This window comes from Seriola dumerili, unplaced genomic scaffold (assembly GCF_002260705.1).
Source record: "Seriola dumerili isolate Sdu_G_001 unplaced genomic scaffold, Sdu_1.0 BDQW01000199.1, whole genome shotgun sequence".
NCBI lineage: Eukaryota > Metazoa > Chordata > Actinopteri > Carangiformes > Carangidae > Seriola > Seriola dumerili.
The window spans coordinates 742701-765195 of record NW_019174454.1 but is presented as its reverse complement, the minus strand read 5'-3'; the positions used below and the strand labels follow the sequence as shown (position 1 = coordinate 765195).

The 22495-nt window shown below is 40.3% G+C and overlaps 1 protein-coding gene across 4 annotated transcripts in view; it reads left to right on the top strand.

Annotated features, from left to right (window-relative positions):
* Window positions 1-20547, top strand: part of arhgef12 (Rho guanine nucleotide exchange factor 12) — a 37812-nt gene extending 17265 nt beyond the window's left edge. For 3 of the 4 annotated variants that reach the window (XM_022753817.1, XM_022753816.1, XM_022753818.1), the window contains 38 exons: window positions 2049-2114; window positions 5028-5126; window positions 6422-6471; window positions 6707-6764; window positions 6866-7038; window positions 7331-7408; window positions 7783-7902; window positions 8366-8473; window positions 8785-8919; window positions 9108-9209; window positions 9385-9495; window positions 9591-9689; window positions 10000-10042; window positions 10296-10401; window positions 10596-10733; window positions 10849-10881; window positions 11473-11587; window positions 11682-11787; window positions 11877-12080; window positions 12166-12304; window positions 12393-12425; window positions 12565-12716; window positions 12977-13123; window positions 13390-13475; window positions 14259-14384; window positions 14690-14804; window positions 16339-16439; window positions 16663-16740; window positions 16917-16992; window positions 17117-17284; window positions 17479-17566; window positions 17658-17735; window positions 17829-17923; window positions 18067-18258; window positions 18377-18613; window positions 18787-19016; window positions 19136-19211; window positions 19324-20547. In XM_022753817.1, coding sequence (XP_022609538.1) covers window positions 2049-2114; window positions 5028-5126; window positions 6422-6471; window positions 6707-6764; window positions 6866-7038; window positions 7331-7408; window positions 7783-7902; window positions 8366-8473; window positions 8785-8919; window positions 9108-9209; window positions 9385-9495; window positions 9591-9689; window positions 10000-10042; window positions 10296-10401; window positions 10596-10733; window positions 10849-10881; window positions 11473-11587; window positions 11682-11787; window positions 11877-12080; window positions 12166-12304; window positions 12393-12425; window positions 12565-12716; window positions 12977-13123; window positions 13390-13475; window positions 14259-14384; window positions 14690-14804; window positions 16339-16439; window positions 16663-16740; window positions 16917-16992; window positions 17117-17284; window positions 17479-17566; window positions 17658-17735; window positions 17829-17923; window positions 18067-18258; window positions 18377-18613; window positions 18787-19016; window positions 19136-19211; window positions 19324-19334 — 4172 coding nt within the window. In that variant the 3' untranslated portion in view covers window positions 19335-20547. The remainder of the gene's footprint in view (window positions 1-2048; window positions 2115-5027; window positions 5127-6421; window positions 6472-6706; window positions 6765-6865; window positions 7039-7330; window positions 7409-7782; window positions 7903-8365; window positions 8474-8784; window positions 8920-9107; window positions 9210-9384; window positions 9496-9590; window positions 9690-9999; window positions 10043-10295; window positions 10402-10595; window positions 10734-10848; window positions 10882-11472; window positions 11588-11681; window positions 11788-11876; window positions 12081-12165; window positions 12305-12392; window positions 12426-12564; window positions 12717-12976; window positions 13124-13389; window positions 13476-14258; window positions 14385-14689; window positions 14805-16338; window positions 16440-16662; window positions 16741-16916; window positions 16993-17116; window positions 17285-17478; window positions 17567-17657; window positions 17736-17828; window positions 17924-18066; window positions 18259-18376; window positions 18614-18786; window positions 19017-19135; window positions 19212-19323) is intronic. The other variant, XM_022753819.1, reaches the window with a different exon arrangement.
* Window positions 20548-22495: the final 1948 nt, after the last annotated feature.

Genomic DNA, 22495 nt, shown 5'->3' with positions numbered 1-22495 from the left:
CTCTCCCCCCCCCTTAATTCTCACTGTCACCAACACACACACACGCACACACACACACACACGCACACACACACACACACAAACAGTCTTATAAAACAAGTGTGTTCATGATGGTTGGATGAGGCATGCTGGGATGGTGAAAGGTGGTGTGTGTATTCTATGCTTTGTGTTGTATATTCATTTTTGCTTGTGTGGTCTGGTCTGAGATAATTGTTTGGGAGTCTTAACAACTTATTTTTACTTATTTTTCTTGTTTTATCTAAGTTTTTTAATTGCTTCAGCTCAAGGACATTGTCATACTGTATGTCTTTATTGTCTGAGTCATAGCTGCGTTATTCTGCAATAGTTTATGTTTATATGTTGCAGGTTCTAAGCTGATAAGCACTGAAACGTTTGATTACAGGTCCTCAAAATCTGCAGCTGTATGTTTAATGTCCACATGGTTCTAGTAGTTTTACATAAATCAGTTCACCCTGGGTTTTGTCTGTTCAAAGTGGTTGGGTGGTCTCAATGCATACTTGAAGGGCACAAAAAAGCCACTAAGCCTGTTATGCACTTCAGTTTGCAAGTTTATTGCAGGGTACAACTGTTAAGCTTCAGAAACAAACTAGTTTGATATGGTGACACTCCTTGTTGTATTTGTCAGCAATGAGGGCAGTATGATTTGAGATATGAAGGTTGTATTCATAACAAAACAGAAAATCCTCTGCACCACATGTTGGCTTATCTCTGTATGATGCAACAGAGCATAGGGAAGATGTGTTCTCTCAGTGGTTACACAAGACATGCACTGTCTGTGTATAGCACCACACTAAAACCCTTTTCCACATATTTCTCTATTGGTTTTTCACTTATGTTTGGAATGATGTTGTGATTTAGTGCACAACAGCCACAGAGAAGCAAAGGAGGCCTTTATCCCATTCAAACCTATATCTGTCAGTCCTTGTTAGGTTATTATTTCTAGACATGTTTCATATTTGAATTTATGACCTATGACCTTTTGCATGCCTGCATGATGTTAATCAATATTTCTGTTTGTCTCTTTTACTTATCTGCAAGTTGCATGCATCTCTTCCCAGATTTTCTCCTGTTTGCACCTTTTCTGTCATAAATTCAAAGTGGTCTGGGTTTGTTAGGGGTGGGCAGGAGTGGTCAGATACTCTGGAAATGGATGTTAAAACTGACGTCTGGGATTCATATGTTTCTAAAAGAGTGGATTATCTGCAGTAATGAACTAATTTATTACCTTCAGATGCTTAAGAAATACTAGACATTCGTCAAAATTATTTAGGCTACTTATTTTGATTATCGGACTAAGAACGGTTCCTCCTCTGTTAGGAGGTGTAACTTTGTTTTGGATTTATTTTTAGCATCATATCCTTCATCCCAACTTGTAAAACTACCCTGGGGTGGACAGACGCACATGAAATTGCATTGAGTATAACTGCAGTTGCACCAGCTGCATATTCAGCATTGAGTATACCACAGCCCTAATATGAAGACTTAGTTTCAGTGTCTGTTTAGGTATGGCCGTTGTAGTATTTGCACAATATTTTATAATAATGTAATATTGTGTAGAAAGTCACCATGTGATCCTGTGCATTGATAGGCTTCTTCATTTTCTGGTATATGTTTTATTATTTTACTCTAAACTTTTCTTTAACAACTTCAGATCATGATTTTAATGCAGGATACAAAATTTTGGAAAAGGGGCCCCTAACATTAAAGTCACAATAACTTAGTGGAGTGACATCTATAGGAGTTGAGGTATTTTAAAACCAACCTAACATAAACTAAGCAAGTTCATTTTTAGTGACTGCACTCCTGCCTATCCCAATCATTATGTTTTATTAAACTACCTATTTGTTCATTTAATTTTTCTTCTCCCATGATTGTTTCTCCTTCATGATTTTCTCTTTCCTGTTTTGTGTTTCTTTTCCTTGTGTTGGTTCTTGTTTTGTTTGTGCGTGCGTGCGCGTGTGTGTATGTGTGTTTGTTTGCTGCTGTGCTGTCTGCGCTGTGGTCTGCGTGGTGGGGGCTGTGAGCAGAAGCTCTGGTGGTGCAGAAGAGTGGCAGCAGCAGTGTGCTAGCAGAGGGGAAGCCTGAGTCCTGTGGTAAGATGCTCCAACTGGAATGGCTGGTGTGACAGCTGCATCTATACATGCTTCAGACCCTGGTGTGAAATTGCCACTCAGTGTTTGTTTTAAACAGAGTGACAGCAAAAGAGTTCTGTTTATTTTTAATTATTATAATATTAGGCTGCATGGTCAGAGGTCTGATTTGCATGCCTCTCTGAGTTGGCTGCTGACCAGTGCCAAGAGATCATCACATGGGATACATCAACATATGATTGATATGCACAGCACAAAGGTGTCAAATCTGATCAGTGCATAGTGCATAGCGCTTGTGTAGACCTATGGCAAGGTTTGGCATCATCATTCTCCAGACAGGATGACAGTGGTTCAAGCCAGTGCAAAGCATACGCTCCCATGATTATGTGTATATGACTTTTCTTTTTCTAATCACCTGATGTTTTTGTTTGAGTAGTTGTTTTTGATCAGTACAGCTGGCTCAATGAGGACAGGTTGTCTGAGATGTTCAGCTTTTAAAAATCGCAAAAGTAAAATAACTATTCTTTTTTTTTTTTTTTTGCCAAAATATGGTTAAATACACTGATTCCATCCTAATCCATGGATGTTATAGTAACTGAAAAATTATCACTATTGGAATCCATTGTTTAAGACCTTAGCAGATAAATTCAGTACTACTTAAAAGATTTTGGATTACCAGGATACAGTTGCTCTGTTTAGTTTTAACTGTAATCCCACACTTGAGTCAGATCCAAATATTTATGTATATTTTCAGTTAAGTCATCATTTAAATATGATTTAAAAATTAAGCTCACACAGAATAATACATACACAGGGACTTATCCACTGAACAATGGGTTTAGTGACTTGTTTTTCGGAATCCACATGTTAGCAGGGTCATTATGGAGCCTCTTCGCCCCTGTGGTGTGAGAGTGTCATTATAACCTTGTTCAACTACTCTCTCGTGCTTCTTACATCATCCGGGACACTTTTTCACATTTTCACTGTTGTTTGCCAAAATGGCAGAGGAAGGTCTTCGGACAAATATTGTCAGATAATGTGAGATTTGAGCAGTGAAGTGAAGCAGTGAATTGACAAAACAAATTCTTAAGGCAACTGTCAGAAATGTCAGTTTCTGCCGATGACAGTCCAGACTGTCTAGGACACACTTTATCAAGATAAGTCATTTTCAACAAAGCATATTTGTGTTCGTTCTGTTTGAACCAGTTATCTCTCTTGTGTCTGGTACCAATTAAAAATTGAGGAAATTCACTGATGCAAAGCCATTATTACATTTGAAGTTCTGAATACTCAAACTTTTATGTTTAAGAACAGTAGTCTGACTTTTGCATGTGGTATTTTAATGACTTGGGTTTCTTCTTTTTGTGATTGTTGGGCTAAACGTACTCTGTCAGTATTAAAGGTCAGTTTATTCTCTAGTGTACATTTCCTTGTGTGCAGCAAAGGGTGCTGATTACGGATCAGTTGAACCTCTGAATAATACATTAGCTTAGATGGATTAACCTGATCAGTGATCATGTCAATACTCCCACTCCTCGTGGTTTATAAATATCAGCCAAAGATCTCTAAAATACTGTTAATTGTAGGAAAAGGCAAAAGATCAACATCTAGAGGCAAATTCACACCAGCCCTTTAACCCATATGGCTTCATCTGTTTTCTTGACACCCCTGCCCTCTCCCCCTTTCCCTTCCCCCTGCTCCCTTAGCTCTACCTAACCCCCTCTCTACTCCCTTCCCCCCAGCCTGGGGCTTTTGGCCCTCCTAACTGCTCTCTGTGTATTAGCTCCTGTTCCTTCCACTCTCCAACCCCCATCCCACCACTGTCCATATCGATCGACTCACCTCTGGTTAATGCTGCACTGATCAGGAAATCTCGGACACAATATAAAAACAGTTCAAGGGTCACCTCACTCAGTCTGGGTCTCTTGTGTCAAATGTTTTCAGATAGCTTGCTAATATTGGAAAATCTACTCACTTCTTCTGTTTAATGACATAAGACAACATTTTTTTTCCGCTTAAGCATTTTGCATTCCTTACATTGTGTTTCCTTTTGTGTGTATTGTCTTGTCAGTCTAGTCAGTGTCGGCCAGACATTAGATAAGCTCTAATCTCTACTTGCCACGCTAATGAAACACCGCATAAAGAACCTGAAAAGTAACGTTCCTCCTTCTGACCTCCTTCTGACCTCGGACCATTAATATTATGTCAAAAACACAAAAAATCTCCCTCAAAACTTTTAGCTCCTTAAATGTTTTCTGGCCAACAGTATAAGAACCTTTCTTTACATGCCTCGTGTTATCCTGACAACAGTGTCTAGACTATTGGAGATGAGTTATCTGCTGATATGTTAAGGATAGATTCACATTTTTTCAAGTGTGTCTCAAGACAATACTCACATGGCCAAATGTACACTCAAAGCATTATAGGTCATTCCTCTCGTCCATACTTTTTTTTTTAAAGCAACTTCAGTGTAATTAATGGGGGACAACATGTCTTCATGGTTAGATGGACCAATAATTCTTTTTATGTACATACAGGCGTATGAGTGTTGTTTTAAGATAAACTTTAAAAAAAATTGAGCCTATCCTTTAAATGAGGGATCGGTTCCCTCATTCTTTTGTGAAACCCAGTTTTTGTGCAGCCCATACCTTGACTCACTCAAAGAATTAAAGGAATGTTCATTTTGTGCTTAAATGTGATTATTCTCACTCAGTTCAGTTATCAGTTATTTCAGATCATACTTTGATGTTGACTACAAGGGTGAGGTTTAATTAGTTGTTAGTACTTATTTTTAAGTTTGTAGTTGATGCATGGAATTAACTGAGTTAAGTAAATTTTACTTTGTGGCTTTATTGACTCCCTGGTCCTTCTGAAGACACTGTTATGTTTTTTCTGTCCTGTCTGTCTCACTTGCAGGTCTGGTCCAGCGATGTGTAATCATCCAGAAAGATGAAAATGGCTTTGGGCTCACTGTCAGTGGTGACAACCCAGTGTTTGTGCAGCTTGTCAAAGAAGGTAAGGTGGGGCCTCAAACTTAAAAGGTAGAAGAAAAAGATGTAACGACAATGACTAGTTTTGGTCCAAGCCATTGTAATAGAGTTGTGGGCTCCTTTTTCATTCACTGACATCAAACTTTCATGGTAGTTTGCTCTGAACTCACAGATCTGATGGGGTAATTGAGACTCAGCAACCACCACCACTGTGGCACTTACTTAGAGTAGAGAAGCCATTTACTGTATATTCCCTCCTCAGTAGTTTCACCATAGCTGCAGCTTCTGCTTTATCGTGTTGTCTTTAAAAGAGGGGACTTTGACAGGATTCTTGCATGGTCCCAAGCAGTCTCTCACTGTCAGAGAGGATGATGTGCGCTGTTATCAGGCCACAGAAAACATTACACTGTCTGTACAGTAGTGGAAAGAGACAGAAAAGGAAGGAACTGATCCAGGACTTTTGTTGCACTGTCATCACTGCTTGGCAGTATTAAGCTATCCCTGTATGACTCTCCATTTGTGCTTTTGTTACTGACTCAACACAAAGAGCAATCTATTTAGTTTCATCTAAATAATTTATACAACTTATTTTTCATTGCATTGTAAACTGAGTAGCAAACAAAATGTATATTGTGTCTTGCTGTAGCTTTTCCCATTCATATTTATGTTTAGGTTTAACACAAGCAAGATGAAGTCTCACTAAGCCCTTGTCTGTCAGCCCACCGTGACAAAACTTAATGTTTTGGTTGCTGCAAAACAGATCAAATCCAAATATCTAATCAGATATAGAAAGATCATTTAGCCACAAGTTACCAATCATGCCTGTCCTTCTACTTTTTTTAGACTGACTGATCAGATTATGTCTTTAGTTCAGTTACACTGATTGAAATTTCCACACTGGTACAAAACTGAAGACCCAAAATGCATGTCAAAAGTAGTGTATTTGTAAAGCTGTATTTGGTTTACAAAATACTTCAGCTGTATGCTGCTGGCTATAGAGTCAGACCTGGATCTCATAATAACCTGTCTCATGCCTAAATCCCTTTGTTTGGGGTGGTGCTGTGAAACAGGTCTTTCTCGTAATATAACCACTGTTATGGTCTTTCAAAATAGCACTCAAATAGTCACTTTGCAACATCTGGTCTGTGAAGGCTATATCGTGTGTTCATTGTGCAGAAATATCAACAGTTGCACCATGAAGCTGCATATTTTGTATTTTCCCTTCGATTTTGCCTCTATTCACTTCATTCTTCCATTTGTTTTATATCTTTCCTCTCTTCATCTGTTGCGTTAATGCTCTTTGTCTTCTGTGTTTGCCAGATGGGGCTGCTATGCGGGCAGGTGTTCAGACAGGAGACAGGATCATCAAGGTATTGCGTTCATCTGGCTCCATGTCTTTAAACTGCTAACGTCACTGTTTTGTAGTCCAAGGTCGATGCAGAGGCTGTAGGCTGCCACCTTCTGGTCAATCACTGTATCTGCTCTTTGCATCGAATGTGAGAATGACATGAGATGCCAAACTGTAAATCTGTGCCCAGAATGGGAGATTTTGGATTTCTATGTCCATCTTTTAATTCTCATTATAGTACCATTGTTGTTTTCCAGGTTAACGGGACGCTTGTTACACATTCTAATCACATTGAAGTGGTGAAGCTAATCAAATGTAGGTTCCTCTGTCTGTCTTTAAGAGAAATCAACATTTTGAGAATAAATCTGGGTCTAAATAAAACAAAACTGACACATCCCTTTGTTTTTCTTTTCTAGCGGGCTCCTATGTGGCCCTCACAGTCTTGGGGCGCCCTCCAGGGCTTGCCCAGATCCCTTTGTCTGAAGCAGAGTCTGAAATGTTGGGCGTTAGCATTTCCTCTCCAAACTCTCCAGCAGCAGAACGCCCCTACAGTCCTCAGGACCGCCTCTCCTCCACCCAACCACCATGGGTACTAAATGACATCAGTTACTTCTGTGGCCCTCTTTCTATTTCTTTCCTCCACATATGTGCCTTCTTTGTCCTTGTCTTCCTCTTCCTTCTATATATGGTTTCATTTTTGTGATGGCTTCTATGTATCTCTGTATCTCATCCTAACTTATACATTTTCGGTATGCTTAAATATTTGTTAAATCTGCATCTGGGTTATGTAGATCTAATATTTGCTTCAATGCTTCTCATCTGTAGTCTTATTCACAGTTCCTCCATTTGCTTTTCAACTTCCCTTTTCTTGTTTCCCACAGGATGAGAATAGCAGTGTCTGCAACCAGAAGGTTGATATCTTGCAAAAGATGCTCTCAAAAGAGCAGCAGGAGCTGCAGGTTAGCATAACAATCACTGTCACTTACTGTCGTTTCTCTATTGTAACATTGCTGTCTTTGGTTGGAAATAACTAGTTGATGTGCACACTTTATTCCACAGCTGCGTATATATAAACCTTGTTATGTCAGGTTTTGTTATTTTCTGTATTGAAAGTGAAAGGATCATCTCTCATCTGTCTTTAAGTAGAACATTGTGTTTGTGCAAGAGACAGATAGTATGAGTACACTGATAAAACTGTTTTTCATGCAGTGATCTTCAGACAGTATTTTTTCATAAACCTCCATATGCTTCGTATACACTAGTAGTATTTCACTTGCCTGATTGTATACTGGTCCTGATTCCTTGTTTTGATTTCACCCCTCTTGCTGTCTAGGCCATGAAGGAGGAGTACAGTAAGAACCCCTCCCCCAAACTACTGAAAGACATCCAGGAAGCTAAAAAACACATTCCTCAGCTGCAGGGTCAGCTCTTCAAGGCCACTGGGGCAACACAGGTAAAGCAAATAACCCCCCTTTAACTAAATAGCTTGCAGAAAAGGGCGCCTAGGAACACTGATCTACCACCAACATCCAAGCAGTCAGTGTATGATTTTGTGTAGAGCATTTAGGGATGGTTCTAGACAAACATTAATCCTAATCTTATCAAAGGATTTGGCTTTCTCTGTGGGAAGCCACTCTTTTGTGTCTGTGTGACAGCTTATTTTATACCCATCGCTCACTGAGCCTTATGTTATGTGCATCAACATATTAGTCTGCTCTCTGAATTTTAAAAGAATGATATATTTTATGAGATTACACTGCCAAAAACACTGATTAATTCATATATGTATTAATTATTCCCATTTTAGCCTGTTGGCTTGCTGTTAGCCATTGTCTATTTTAAAACATGTTTCATTCTGATGTGTTATAAGGTTGTTCATAATTAGTAACAAATGTTATGTTTATATAAATCCTTAGGAGGCTGTTCCAGGTGGTGATGCAGATGATGGTAGCATGTTTGAGACAGAGCACACTCTCACCTCTAAGGGAGACAACAGTACAGACCTGTCCTGGAGCAGCACTCCTGTAAGTGGTCACCAGAACAACACAATTTAAATCTCCCCCTGAACTTGATATTAAACTTTAATTCCAAGAATAGGCAAGTTGTAAGACAGTAGATTCCTAGCATAGTGCTAAATTTATTGAGTCCAATTTACAGTAATTAGCCCTGCTTAACTTTGGCTGCTTCAGGTTTAGACAACACCGGTGCTAGAACTATTGGTCTATGCATTAATTCTGCATTCATATTATTGTTGGTTATGTATAAGAACCAGAAATATTTCTTGCTGAATTGAGACTGATTGAGAACATAATGTTTTGTTCCATCCCACCTCCAGATTTCTCACAGATTTGGGCCTGGATCTCCAGACAGTATGTGTCCAAGAGAGTCATCCTGCCCCAGCCCAAAGAGCACACCCAGGAACAGCTTCAACTCCTGCCACTCCCCAGAGGCAGAGGACGCCACTGACCTGGTAGCTATAATCTTTTGGCCTTGTACAAATTCTCCTCAAAAAAAAACAAATTTACTTACTCACTCCCTTGCTGGTGTAAGGAGATGTGTTTGACAAAAACTTAGAGTGCTTCTCTGTCAGTGCAAGTATACTGAGCTCATATTTATGAGAAACACTCATTTCACAATATATGACTGTCTTGTCCCCAGGACTCCCTGTCCCCTACCACAGTCAGCAGTCCCTCTTCTTCTCGCCTCATCTCGCAAATCATTGGAGCTGAGGACGACTATTTTGATTCAGACCAGGAACAGGTATTTTACCGCAGGGCAATGTTGACATCTATGCGTTTTATAATATCACTAAACACAGTGACAGACAAAGGCCTGGCTCTCTTTAGTAACCAAACTCATCTCTGTTGCGACAGTTAAAGAAAGATTTTTTTTTTCTTTTTTGAGATTACAAATTGTTGTACTGAATGTGTTTCAGACAAATGGCCAGTGTAACAACTTTAACAGCATTGAGCAGCTCAAGTCTCGCCCTGCCCACCTCTCAGCCTTCCTTCATCATGTCATCTCTCAGTTTGACCCTGCTCCTGTGGTAAGACCCATTTCCTTCCAACCTTGTTAAACCCTTTTACATATTAATTTCCTGGCCGACTCTACAGATCTTGACTCCTAATTTTGTGTCCTCAGCTGTGCTACCTCTATGCTGACCTCTACAAGCAGACCAACTCCAAAGAGACCAGACGGGTGTTCATGGACCTCCACACCTTCTTCATTGACCGAGGAGCAGTAAGTACAATTTTTGTTGCCTGGAGTGAAATATGTAGAGCACAGCAGGCCTCAATATTTGGTGTTGTTATTGTCTTTATATCCCGCACAACAACTCAAACACCAATGATGAGATTTTTGACAAGGCATGGAATGAGCCACATGACCAAAAAGCATTTTTACAATTACCACAGAATTGTTACATTTACAGGCAAGAATAAGCTGATACATGTATTACTGAAACTGTTTAGCTGGACTTTAATATATTCACAAATTACTTTTTTGTTCCAGTTTGTTGTCAAAGTGTAAAGCTGTTTAATTTTGTTTACAGAATTTGAAAGTTACTGTTCCTGAATCCATCTCTGCTGATCTTGGTAAGTATTTCACGCTGTGATTTTGCTTCATATGGTTTTCAGCACAGTGTCATTTTGAGTAGGTGATTTTTTGTTGGTTCACTCATCCTTATTATACAGTTCCTATAAGTTGATCACTTTCTTAGCCATGCACATTCCTACTAATCAATGGTTTGGAAATTCTTGCTTAGTCTTAAATATTGTGCACATCCCTTGATACTTGGTGTACAGTGTATGTGAGTGTGAGTGTGTGTGTGTGTGCATGTATTTGCAGACCGGCGAAGGACAGAACTGATTCCAGAGGAAATAAACAGACAACATGTTCAAACACTGCAGGATTCTCTGCTCCCTGACATTCAGAAGAACCTTGAGGATTTCAGGTAAACTTGTCAATGCTGAATTTTTAGTTCCTGTGGTGTGGGAGGTTCAGATTAATTGCAGAACTTTTGAATTTGGTTAATTCTCACATCAAACAAATAAAGAAATGCAAGTAAAAAGTATCTCACTCAGTACGGTGCCTTGTGTTTAGCCATTTTTTGCTGAGCCATTATCGACCTTATGTTGGTACATGTAGGCAGAAGCGCAGTATGGGCCTGACAGTGGCTGAAGTAGAATTGGCGAAACTGGACCAAGAGCGAGTCAGAGACCGTATCGCTCTTGAGCGAGAGCGCTCGTATGCTGAAAACATCATCACCAAGATAGAGGATATCCTGTAAGTAGCACATGCACACACAGTCACATAACATACACGCCACACATACAGATATGTACAGATACTCTCAGTTTCATGTTTGTAACCATTACAACACTTCTCTCTGTATTTATAGGTTAACAACACAGACCACAGAGGAAGAGAAATGGTAAGCAAACTTATGTTGTGGAGCACTTGGTTGATTGATATGAAGAGCATCTCTCAAAGTGTGCGGAAGAGAAGAATAAGGCTGCAAGGGCTCTTATGGCCCCTTGAACCATCTGTGTGTTCATCTAATTTACAGTTAGAAATGTGTTTCACGATATTTGAAAAGAATTGACTTTGTGGCTCTTTTAAATTATGAAATTATTATTTATGCCAAATCAATAGTATCTTTCAGTCTTTATAGTATGTTCTTTGTCTATTTCCACCAAGAGCACATAACAATATATTGGTGTTATCCAAGCCCCATTCCACATCCCCCACAGTTTACAAATGAAGCACTTGGGCAGTCTCTTAAAGGAAACATGTAATTTATGCAGTATGTTTATATTTAATAATTCAAAGTGTGACTGATTGATACAGTCTAGTTTGAAAAACCATATGGTCACAGCATAGCCCAGATGGTTTGTGTAGAAATTGTATGAGAACGACTGGTATGACATATGGTACAAGTCACAATATGGACACTTATTCTTTTCAAATTTCAGCACTCTGTTGTTTTGTTTGTTATAATTCACAAACGTTTGTTGTCATTTAGCACTACAATGCAGTATGTCATCTATACATACATGAAGCACCTTGGTGTGAGGGTCAAGGAACCTCGCAGTCTGGAGTCCAAACGGGTCCGGATCAACTTTCTCCCCAAGATCAAGGTACTTTATATCCATCTCTGCACTGTGGGCCTTCTTTCTTTCCCTTTATTACCTGCCTGACACATTGTCTTCACTTGTTTTTAATAAAATACAGAAAAGCATCAAGACAGAAAAGGAAGGAGAGGAAAAGGTGAAGAAACCCAGATTTCCCAGTATCCTTGGACCTCAGCGTCGGCCCAGCCGCATTGAAGCAGGACCAGGTGAGTTGGGACTCTTAGATGAACCAAAATTATGAATCTACTTCTAAAGCTTTTTTTTTTTAAATTTTGACACTCTTCTCTATATTCAGTGGGTAAAGCCTTGGATGGTCGCCCCCGGCCTCAGAAACAATTGTCTCAGCCTACACTTGGGGCAAGTGAGCACATGGAACCTGGGCGTCTAAGAGGCAGCCAATCGAGCGAGGGCTCTGAACTCACACACTCCATGTCTGTCAACAGCTCATCCCCTAACAGCGCCACCTATAGCTCAGACACTAGCCGAGATGCTGATATGGGTGAGCTACTGCCTGAATTAAACACAGCAGTAGAAGAAAAAAGACACAGAAAGTGGTGGCCTCTAACTGGTTACATGTCTTCCAGGTGGGACTCTGACCTCAGGCCCCTCCAGGCTGAGTGACGGCCTTCAGTCCGACCCTCTGGATGGGTTGTCGTACCCTGCTTCGCACTTTGACCTTTACAGCCTGGACCAACTGCAAGAGGATGACAGAGAAAGCGACAGGTGCATTTACATTCATATTTGCGGCGACACATTTGCTTCCTTACACACACTATTTTTAACACAGATTTTTCTGTTAATATTTTTGTAGAGCCCATGAGGGAACACCAAAGGCCATAAGAAGGTAAGGATTCATGATCATTTAGACTTTTCCAAATTAAATCCATTTGAGGAAAAAAAAGAAGAAGTGGTGTAGTAGTAGCGATGTGCAGTGGAGAATTTTTATTAGCCAGATTAAAAGCTAACGTTCTGTCTTGCCCTAGGCTTGAGGGACTGGGTGCTGCTGATGTCCAGAGTGAGGACGACCAGGGAACTGACTCTGAGCATGACCCCCCAAACTGGCAGCAGCTGGTGGGGCGAGAAGTCCTGGCGGTTCTCCGGCCTCATGAAATCAAGAGACAGGAAGTCATCAATGGTCAGAACATGACATTGTTAAATTAATTTCATTAAATTCAAGTTTCATTTCTATTTCTCAAAGAATATGTGAGGTTCACCCTTCACATGCTTTAAATTGCTGTTCTGATGTAGAATATACTGAGTAGGGGGGAGGAGAGGGATATATGCTTCAAAGCATTGGCTGGCATCCAACGATCCAAGTCGCTGTCAAACTTATATCATGTTGAGCTGCGCAAATGAGCTCTCATCTTGAATTACCATCTTGCATTGTGTCTGCAGAGTTGTTTTACACAGAGCGTGCACATGTGCGGATGCTGAGAGTTTTGGACCACGTTTTCTACCAGAAACTCTCCAAAGAGGCCATCCTGCCTCCTGCTGACATCAAGAACATCTTCACCAACCTGGAGGAGATTCTGCAGCTGCATGGTACACATACACACCAACATACATATGCTGAAATTATTATCTGTAAGACTGCTCTTGAACATTGAAGAAGCAGCAAAAAAAAAAAACCCTCAAAAGTGAGGGAGTGAAAGATAGAATAATGTTTAAAGTAAAAACAGAATGACAACACACAGACTGTAAAATGTGCATACATATAGCACCCTCATATTTTCATGATGTATTCGAGACACACACGAACACAGGCACACACACTGACTGTCCATTGGTGCCTCTCCTTTGAATTTCAGTTTCAATACTGGAGCAAATGGCAGCTATTCGGAAAAGAAATGAGTCTTCAGTAATTGATCAGATAGGAGACGACTTGCTCTCTTGGGTGAGTACAATTCTCAGGCTGAAATTGTATTTCCTCTTTCAAACATTTTCTTATATTGAATAAATTTCAAGACGACTGATGTGGTCGGAAAAAAAACGTATTGTGCACAAAGAAATTGAACTGTTGCCTGAAATTGCTTTATAGCAGAAAAAAAATGTTGATGTTGGCGTGTGATTGCACTCCTCAACCTCACATCTGTTTATTTTGATATGTTATATGAACAAGAAAATGGTAATGTACAGTTTTTATGTGATAGAGAAAGGGTTATTGGCATTTTTTTCACACTCAATTTTAAATCATTAACTCCTACAGCAAAATTCTAAACGACAAAACCTTGAACATGGCACAGAAGAAAATTCTGCCCTCCTCAGTTACAACAACATTATCACAGTGAAAGCAAGCGAGTGAAATACAAGCCAGTTCCTCAGTAAATGGTCATGTCAGACAATGCCCCAGATTTGCCTGACATCTCCGCATCTCGCTATCATGTGATACATTAGATGTGAGGTAGCTACATATCAGCTGGCAGCCTTGTCTAAAATGTCTCTACGGGGGATAAGTAGGGTAAACGGTCCCCTGAGGGTCTGAGCATTGATCTAGTCTGCGTTTAAACTTAAGCTGTCTCTGCTATGAGGACTTAAGCCTGGCCCCCTTCTGGGAGTTACTGCTCATTGTAGTGGCTAAATACTAAGCATTTCCAAGGCAACTACCCCTGACCCAGATGGACCAAGTGATTGATGTCTCTCCCTCTGCTTCGTCCTGTCTTGGGTTGGGTGGTTACAGTTCAGTGGTGGAGAGGAGGAGAAGATCAAGCAGGCGGTGGGGACGTTCTGCAGTAACCAGCCTTTTGCTCTGGAGATCATCAAGACCAAACAGAAGAAAGACTCAAGGTTCACTTCGTTCATCCAGGTACTGACATTATGCACACATATTGCAGAAAATTGTTATTCAACAGAGCTAACCATTTAGTGAAAATTAGTTTAATCTTTCAATTGTCTAGTTAGCCATTGTATTGAATGAAAAGCTCAGAATGCTTCATACAGAAGAATTATAATAGCGATATGTAGATCTGTCTCACTCAAAGAATTCAACTGAAATGTCACTCTCATTAAAAAGCAATGCTACATTTAGTGTTGCTCATTCACTATCTTTACTTGTCAAATTATACATTTTAGTGGCTGTGGAAGTGTAACTGAATTTTTATTGCTTTGCAGGAGGCAGAGAGTAACAGACTGTGTCGCCGACTGCAGCTTAAAGACATCATTCCTGTAGAGATGCTGCGGCTCACCAAGTACCCTCTGCTACTAGACAACATCGCCAAGTACACAGGTGCTGTAGTGTTGCCCTTCGAATCATCACAGTTGGCAGTGGTTTGTTCATGTTGCAATCACAGGGTTTTTAAATAATGTCATTAAATGCAAATTTTAGTCCACATATTAACCGTGTATGTGGTCTCAAATGAAATAATGATTCAGGATAAGATGATTGAATAAAACTAAAATACAGCAGAGAGATATTAATCATGTTGAATAGTAGCAGAACATGGTTTGCATTATCTTATTGCAGATATATCGGTGTATATGTTGGCTGAACAAGATATTGCATTACAAATATCCCAAACTGGGTTTGAGGTAGTATAGAAATTGTGTCACCGTTACATAGTGTTTTCACCAGAGAGCACTAATATGTTTTATCTGTAAAATGTCCTGCACAGTATGTATCCTGGCCTCTAAAGGGTCTGTACCAAGATTGTTGTTCATGTTTTTAAAAAAAAAAAAAAGAGCCACAAAGAGCAGATTTTTAACATTGGCTTATACTGTGGTCACACTTGAAGCCTTAATAACATCAACAGGCCTGTAGGCACGGCCAGAAAACGGATTTGTGCATTCATAAGAAACACTCTCAGTTCATACTGGTACTAAAATCGATCCCTCTTCTGCAGTCTTACTCAGACACTTCAAAGTCTGCCACAACTACTTAGTCAATCACTGACTGTCACAGGGAGAGAAATGTGATCTGCTTTTAAAAAGGACTTTTTCAAACCACTATTATACTTACTATCTTCACCTTTGCAGACACTTTTAGATACTCATGGCCTGTCTAGTGACTAGTTGTCCAGTTCACTGACTGGGTGGACAGCTTTATAGCTCACTCCACCAGTAAGGTTGTGTAACATATCCGGTCTGATGGTTATCATTTTCATCGTGACAAGAAATTCAGTCTTTGTGACTGCACTGCTGCAATACCTCTGCATATGACCTCCTTTAGTAGAGTTCAGTTATTGTCTTCACCCTTTCTCTCCTGTGGTCCTCAAATCAATGAGATACTGGGAGGCAATTAATTGAATATGAAAATTAATTTTACTCGTGTTGCTAGTAACCATGGAAACACATAACACAGGAATACCTAGTTTGCATTTTATAATCTTAATGTAATACAATACGATTTAAAAAAAAATGGAAATCAATTCTTGAGATAGAAGAAAAGAAGATAAAAATCATCAACCAAATAAAGTCAAGGCAAGGTTGTGTGTGGCAACATGCCAACTATTAGAGAATTACACAGACAAATGAGGAGATTATCATTTTAATGGTCCTGGAGTGGTAGAGCACATTTTGGGAAATATCTTACCCATTATTTGGTCCATCATTTCAGTCTTGGCTGTGGTTCGAGTCTCACACGGAGAGAACACTCTAATGATAAAGTATAACCGGCTATTATAGGATCATAATGCCCCCCTGCTTTGTCATAATTTTTGAGAACGATGGTGTGCTAATGGATGGAGGAAATATCAATTTGCCGGACAGCCCCCTGCAGAACTAAGGAGGCCTTACTTTTCATTTGATGTCATAATATCTTTTAGACAACACAACGGAGAGGGACAAAGTGAAGCAGGCAGCAGACTGCTGTAGGAAGATCCTAAATCACGTCAACCAGGCTGTGAAGGAATCCGAGGACAAGCAGGTAATGTGTTTTTTTTTTTTTTTTGTCTCCTTTCCATTTTATGCCACCCCCTAGACATTCCTCTTTCTCCCCTTCAGTCTCATCCTAAATCCTTTCTTCTTTCCTGCTCTGCTAAAATTTATTTTCCCACTACCTTCTTTGCTCCCCAGGCAGTGGCTTCCTTTTAAAGAGCACTTACTTATCCCCTTCCCTCTGTCTGTGTTTCTCTCCATCCTTCCTCTAGAGGTTGGAGGACTATCAAAGAAGATTGGACCTCTCCTCTTTAAAGCAGACAGACAACCCCATGATCCTGGAGCTAAAGGTGAGTTATCTACACGACCCTTTTAGCTTCAGTTAAGGCGTACTCACTTGTTTTATACCCACACATGCTGTTTGAAATATCTGCTAGATAAAAATAGTAGCGCTATGTGGAAATGGCCAATAGCAAGTTCTTATGAGCTCTTGTTTTAACTTATTTCCCTGATCCTCGTCCATCAGAACCTGGATCTGACCAAGAAAACGATGGTGCACGAAGGACCACTGTCATGGAAAGTGAACAAAGACAAGACTATTGGTTTGTAATCAGTGTTTCAGAGTTTGATTATTGATGAGCAGCTCATACAGTACAGTATGTGACTCGAATTGACCACTGCCCATGTTTAGCAGTAAATACAAGTGTCCTCTCTGTCTCCTTTCAGAGTTGTACACACTCCTCCTGGAGGACATCCTGGTTCTGCTACAGAAACAAGATGAGCGTCTGATCCTGAAGTGTCACAGCAAAAACCTGGCAGGCACCGCAGATACCAAACATATCTTCAGCCCAATCATCAAACTCAACACTGTCCTTGTGCGCTCGGTGGCCACAGGTCAGTTAACGTCCAGTCTGTAACGAGAAACAAATGAAAAGCATCATCCTTTTCTGGCTTTTTTTTTAAATTGTGAGAACAACCTGATGAGATGGTATCGGAATAAGGTATCAGGAAATCTGTAGCTCGATGCATGGAGGGAAGAATAATACTGATTAATCTCACCCCTTTCTGTCCACCCTCTCTCCAACCAGACAACAAGTCCTTTTTCGTCCTTTCCATGTCAGACAACGGAGCCCAGATCTATGAGCTGATGGCGCCTACAGTCTCAGATCAGAGAACGTGAGACTAAATACATTTTGATTGATTCTTTTAATTTCTCTTGCTCCACCTGTTAAGTGGGCTAATGACATTTTTTTTTTCCTTGCACAAGGTGGCAGCGTCTAATCACCCAGAGAGCTGATGCCATGAAAGTCAAACCTCACAGCATCATACCATTACCTCAGACCGAGTACGTCGCTTCATCATCTTTATAATTTAATCAGATCTGTTGGTTCTCGGGGTTTCAGCTTGTTACTAACATAAGATATTGCTTGTGTGGCAGTGGGGAGAGAGACGGTGTGGGGATCATTACAACAGGTGGTTCCAGGCTGAGCAGAGACCCCGACCGTACGTCCACCGGCAGCACCCAGTCCACAGGTAACTGGAGCTACCCAATTCTTCTGTTATTCATGGAAGAAACATGTTCCTCATTATTACTTGAATATTCTATCCTTCTCAACTGTGTGAATAATCCTCCTCAAATTATACCTCCTATGATAACTGTAATTGTACCTCCTTAGATAAAGAGAGCAGTCCAGCCTCTAGAAGTGCGATGCAGAGCTCTCTACCTGGTAATAATCCATTTGAGAAGGAAGAGGAGGAGGAGGAAGGTTTTGTGGACCCAGAGCTTCCTTACCAAGTGGCTGAGGACGGCAGAGAGGGAGACTCATTTAACATATTTCCCTCCAGAGCAGACGAAGCACTGAAAACATGTAAGCATACAGAACAAATATCTCCACACTACATAGGCAGTGGACTAACCAGCTGTCTATAGATATTGTATGGGCATTTTTGAGAATCATTAACCCGCACCTCTCACCGGTCTTTCAGTGGCAGCATTAAAGCAGGTGTTGGTGACCCAGTTAATGTCCCAGGAGGCTGCAGAGCAAACCAAACGCTCCACAGGGGCTCGTCTCCTCAGGACCACCTCTTTGCGGACCCCCGTAGACAGCCGTGCGCGGGTGATGGTCCACAACGGCTCAGAGAAGAACAGCTCTCAGACAGAGGACCCGGCTCAGGACCTGGGCTCTGGGGACACAGGCTTCTTCGACTCTCCTGAGGATTATGGTAAGCCTGGGCAGTCGACATTGGACTTTAGGTTTAAATAGATTGTACTTGGAGATAAATATTTATTAAAGTAGTTGCTGTAAGTTTGATTTGATCCCTGCTCTTTGTCTTTACCTGATCCTGTAGCTTTTTTCACAGCGTTAGTATTAAATCATTTCTTTTGATTCTCTCAGCAGGATACTTAGTCCTGGAGGGTTACGGTGGCCCAGGGGAGAGCAGCACAGATGATGACATCTTGGCATCAACAACAGGGAAGCAGCTGAGCACCTCACAAGGCTGTGCCGCCGACTCTGGCATCAATTTGAGGTTTTCTTCGACGTCACAGGCTGGCAGCCTCTCCTCTTTCAGCAGACAGGTCCTATCTCACCTTAGAAACCTTCAGTCCAACCTAAACTATCTGAAGGTATCTAACATTTAGTCCCTCTCAGCCCCATAACACATACATATAATAACAGTATGATATATACAATTAGTGATCATTTTTATTGTGTGGTCTGACATTGATTTATTTTTGCCCTGCAGGAGGTTGAGGCCAAGTACAATAATCTAATACGCCAAAGGCCAGAGAGGTCAGCAGCAGACACGGATGGAAACAAAGGTATGTCAATTCAGACTCAGTGTCAACATATGAGCCACCAGATCTTAATATATGAATCACTTCCTTTATCTGTCCTTCTTCAAATCTTGCACCTCATTTCCCCCCCCCCCAGATAAGAGATAGTGGAAGTCCCTGCCGCAGCTTTTGGCTCTGGTCCCAAAGAGGAAGTACCAACTTGTGGTTTGTTCCTACTTCTTGTGTCCTGGACTTTCTGGACGTCCTATAAGCTTGTCCTCTCACTGCTGAGCCCCCTTTTTTTCCATCGCCGTTGCCCGCGGTTGCCACAGAGAATGAGAGACTGAGTGTGAGCAGTAACGTTTGAAGGGAGGAGTCATCTTTGTGATGCCGCGCCCCCCTCCATCAGCACAAGGCAATCAGGGAAGTGGGATTGCCCCAGAACCTCACCCCTCTACCATCTAACAACCATTTTCCCTTGAACTCCCTGCAAGAAAGAGAACTTATACCAAAATGTACAAAGATGTGTGTTTAGAATATATATATATGAAACACAAAACAAGAAAAGGAAAATTTTAAGATAATGTATTAAGATTTTTTTTTATCCCAAGATGTATTTATTTTCTTTCTTTTCATTTTTTAAAAGTGTTTCCCACATTGCTTACATGCTTTTGGCCATGGTGTTACTGTTTTGGCTGCTTTTCCTGCTTCAGTCACACAGGGTTAGTTTGAGTGTTGAGTGCACGCTAGCCATACAAGCACGCTAGCCTAACATAACCCTAATGAAATGGCAGGAATATATTCAGACTGATAGACGCCAGAGTTTCACTGGTGATGGATAGATCCCATTGTGTTAAAAACTCTTAAATTGTGTTAAAGTCTGGAATTTCAGATAAATTCTAGGTGTGGTGTTAACTAGAATGAAGAGTCTGAAGGCTCTGATCTGGTCCTGTTGCATTTCCGTGCTGCCTCCTTCCCCCTCCTCCTCCTCCTCACTGTGGGGGGTGTTTAGCCTCTCGTCTGCTCCTCTACTCCTTTGCGTGTGATTCTCCCCCTTCTTTTCCTTGTGAACACTTACTGGTGTCAACCTTCTCTTTTTCCTCGCAGCCCAGTGGCTTTCATGCTTATTTATCCCCACCTACACTCTATATGTCTGCCTTTGGGTATCTTGCCCCGTTCCCCCTCTTCTACAAGGAGTGGTCATGCTCTTTCTGTATTAGCTCCTGACAGAAATGCTGCTTCTTTCTGCTACTGTTGGCGATGCTGATCTGACTGCCTGATATTCTAATAATGTCATGAAGTTCAACATATACTGTACAATGATCAAGTTGGAAGGTTATGCATAAGTTTAATAAATAAATGGTGCCATGACACATTCAAAAAGGAAAACCTTGCCTGTTTTTTTTTTTTTTTCTTTTTAGTTTTTATTTTTTACGTACACTGGTATTTAGTATGTGACACCACAAACATTTTAAATCTCATAAAAATCACCAAACTATCAGGCTGCTGCGTCAGTTTTAAATGATGTTTCAGTAATGGAGAGATGAATGAAGACCATTTTTTCACCTAAAGTGTGATGAGAAAGATCAAGGACATGTGAGCATTAGTCATGATGGATCAGCCAAGTCACTAAAATAGTAGCTTACCCTTGAGTTTTTTGATGTTACAATTACCCAAGTGACAAAGTGTTTGGTTATGCTATTAATCTATAAACTTAAAGTAACCAAGACATCAAATACTGATTGTAGGCTCCATACCCATTTTTTGTCTTTCTGATTGAAATATAGTTCATGTTGAGGAGAGTCACTGATATTGGTCATTCTGTTTAAACCTACTATGTCTACAGGTCAAAACATATCAGTAGTACATGTGCTGACCTCTTGTCTTTATGTGTATCAGATGGTATAAATCTTTCAGATGTCAGTATCACATCACATGCTTGTTATATTCCCCCATGATGAAATGTCACCTCCATGCAGTACATCTTCATGTCAGACTTCATGTTGCTGTGTAGCATGTTTCTCTGTGATCCTGGGAATTTGATCTCCTAATCATTTTTTGCAAGGTGTCATAGGTCTTAATTCATTCATTTAGCTAAATGCTTTTTATTTAATAATATAAGATATTTCTTAAGCTACTTGAGAGCAGTCAAAACAAGATGTGAATACTAGCTAATGCTGTTTAAGTTGAAGTGGGAAACTTGTTTGCAACCATTGCCTGGCTAACTACACATATATCTAGCATTTATTTGGAGTCTTGTTTATGTCAGTCTCATGAATGTAGGTTCAATATTCCCTCTTCTTTTAGCTCTGGTCCTCACTAACAGTAACTAAGAGGGACATATCTACCTCTTTAGCTGCTAAACGTTCCACTATGCTTATTAGCTAGTTAGATTAGTTGCCAATTTTTCACAGCTGCTAAATGTAAAACAATGTTAAAATAAAAAAATAATAATTATAAGATGCTTTTAAGTTGCCTTATATAATCTCTTTTTACTGGGTGTAACATGTTCAACTTCATTAATTTACAGAGGACCCCACTCTATAAAATTAACTCACTTAAGCACAGAACAGTTTTGAATGATTTGTACAGTACTTTACATTTGCTGCTTTTACTTCACTACATCTTCAAGGCAAATATTGTACTTTTCACTCCACTGCATTTATTTGATAGTTCATTATGTGTTGTTATGGATTAAGCTACCCAGTCTTTACCAGCTGCAAAACTAAGGATGCTTACGTATTAATGCATCAATAAGTATAATCCAGTAATACATCTTGTTCATTCTGATCAGTACTTTTACTTTTGGTACTTTAAGCTAATACTTATATACTTTTACTTAAGAAAACATTTAAATTCAAGACTTTTACTTGAAACAGTGTTCCTTCACTGTGGTATTTCTGCTTTTTAAAGGTTCTGTTCATGAGATTTTGAACAATAATATTGCATCCTGAGATGAGAATACACCCCTTTTACATGTTGTAAACTGAGTTTCTCTGCTCTTTGTTTTGACATATGGTCTGGCAGCACATACATGTAACTGTGTGTACCCATGCATGTTAATGCATGTGAGATCAGACCAGAGCACAGACAGACTCCTCTGACTGGGTGATATCCCGGCCGGCAGATGGACTGTCAGAACATCCATAAAGTTTTAAAGTATTTACCTGCTCCAGTGTCTTTACCGGCTCCATTTGTGGGGCCCATACCAGTGGATAAGTCCCAGGCTGAATTTCTTTCCCAGTCCAGCCCTGGAGCCAATACTAGCCTGGCTTTACCATGATGGAAAACCCTATGACTGGCTAAAGGGCTCCAGTTGGACTCGGAAC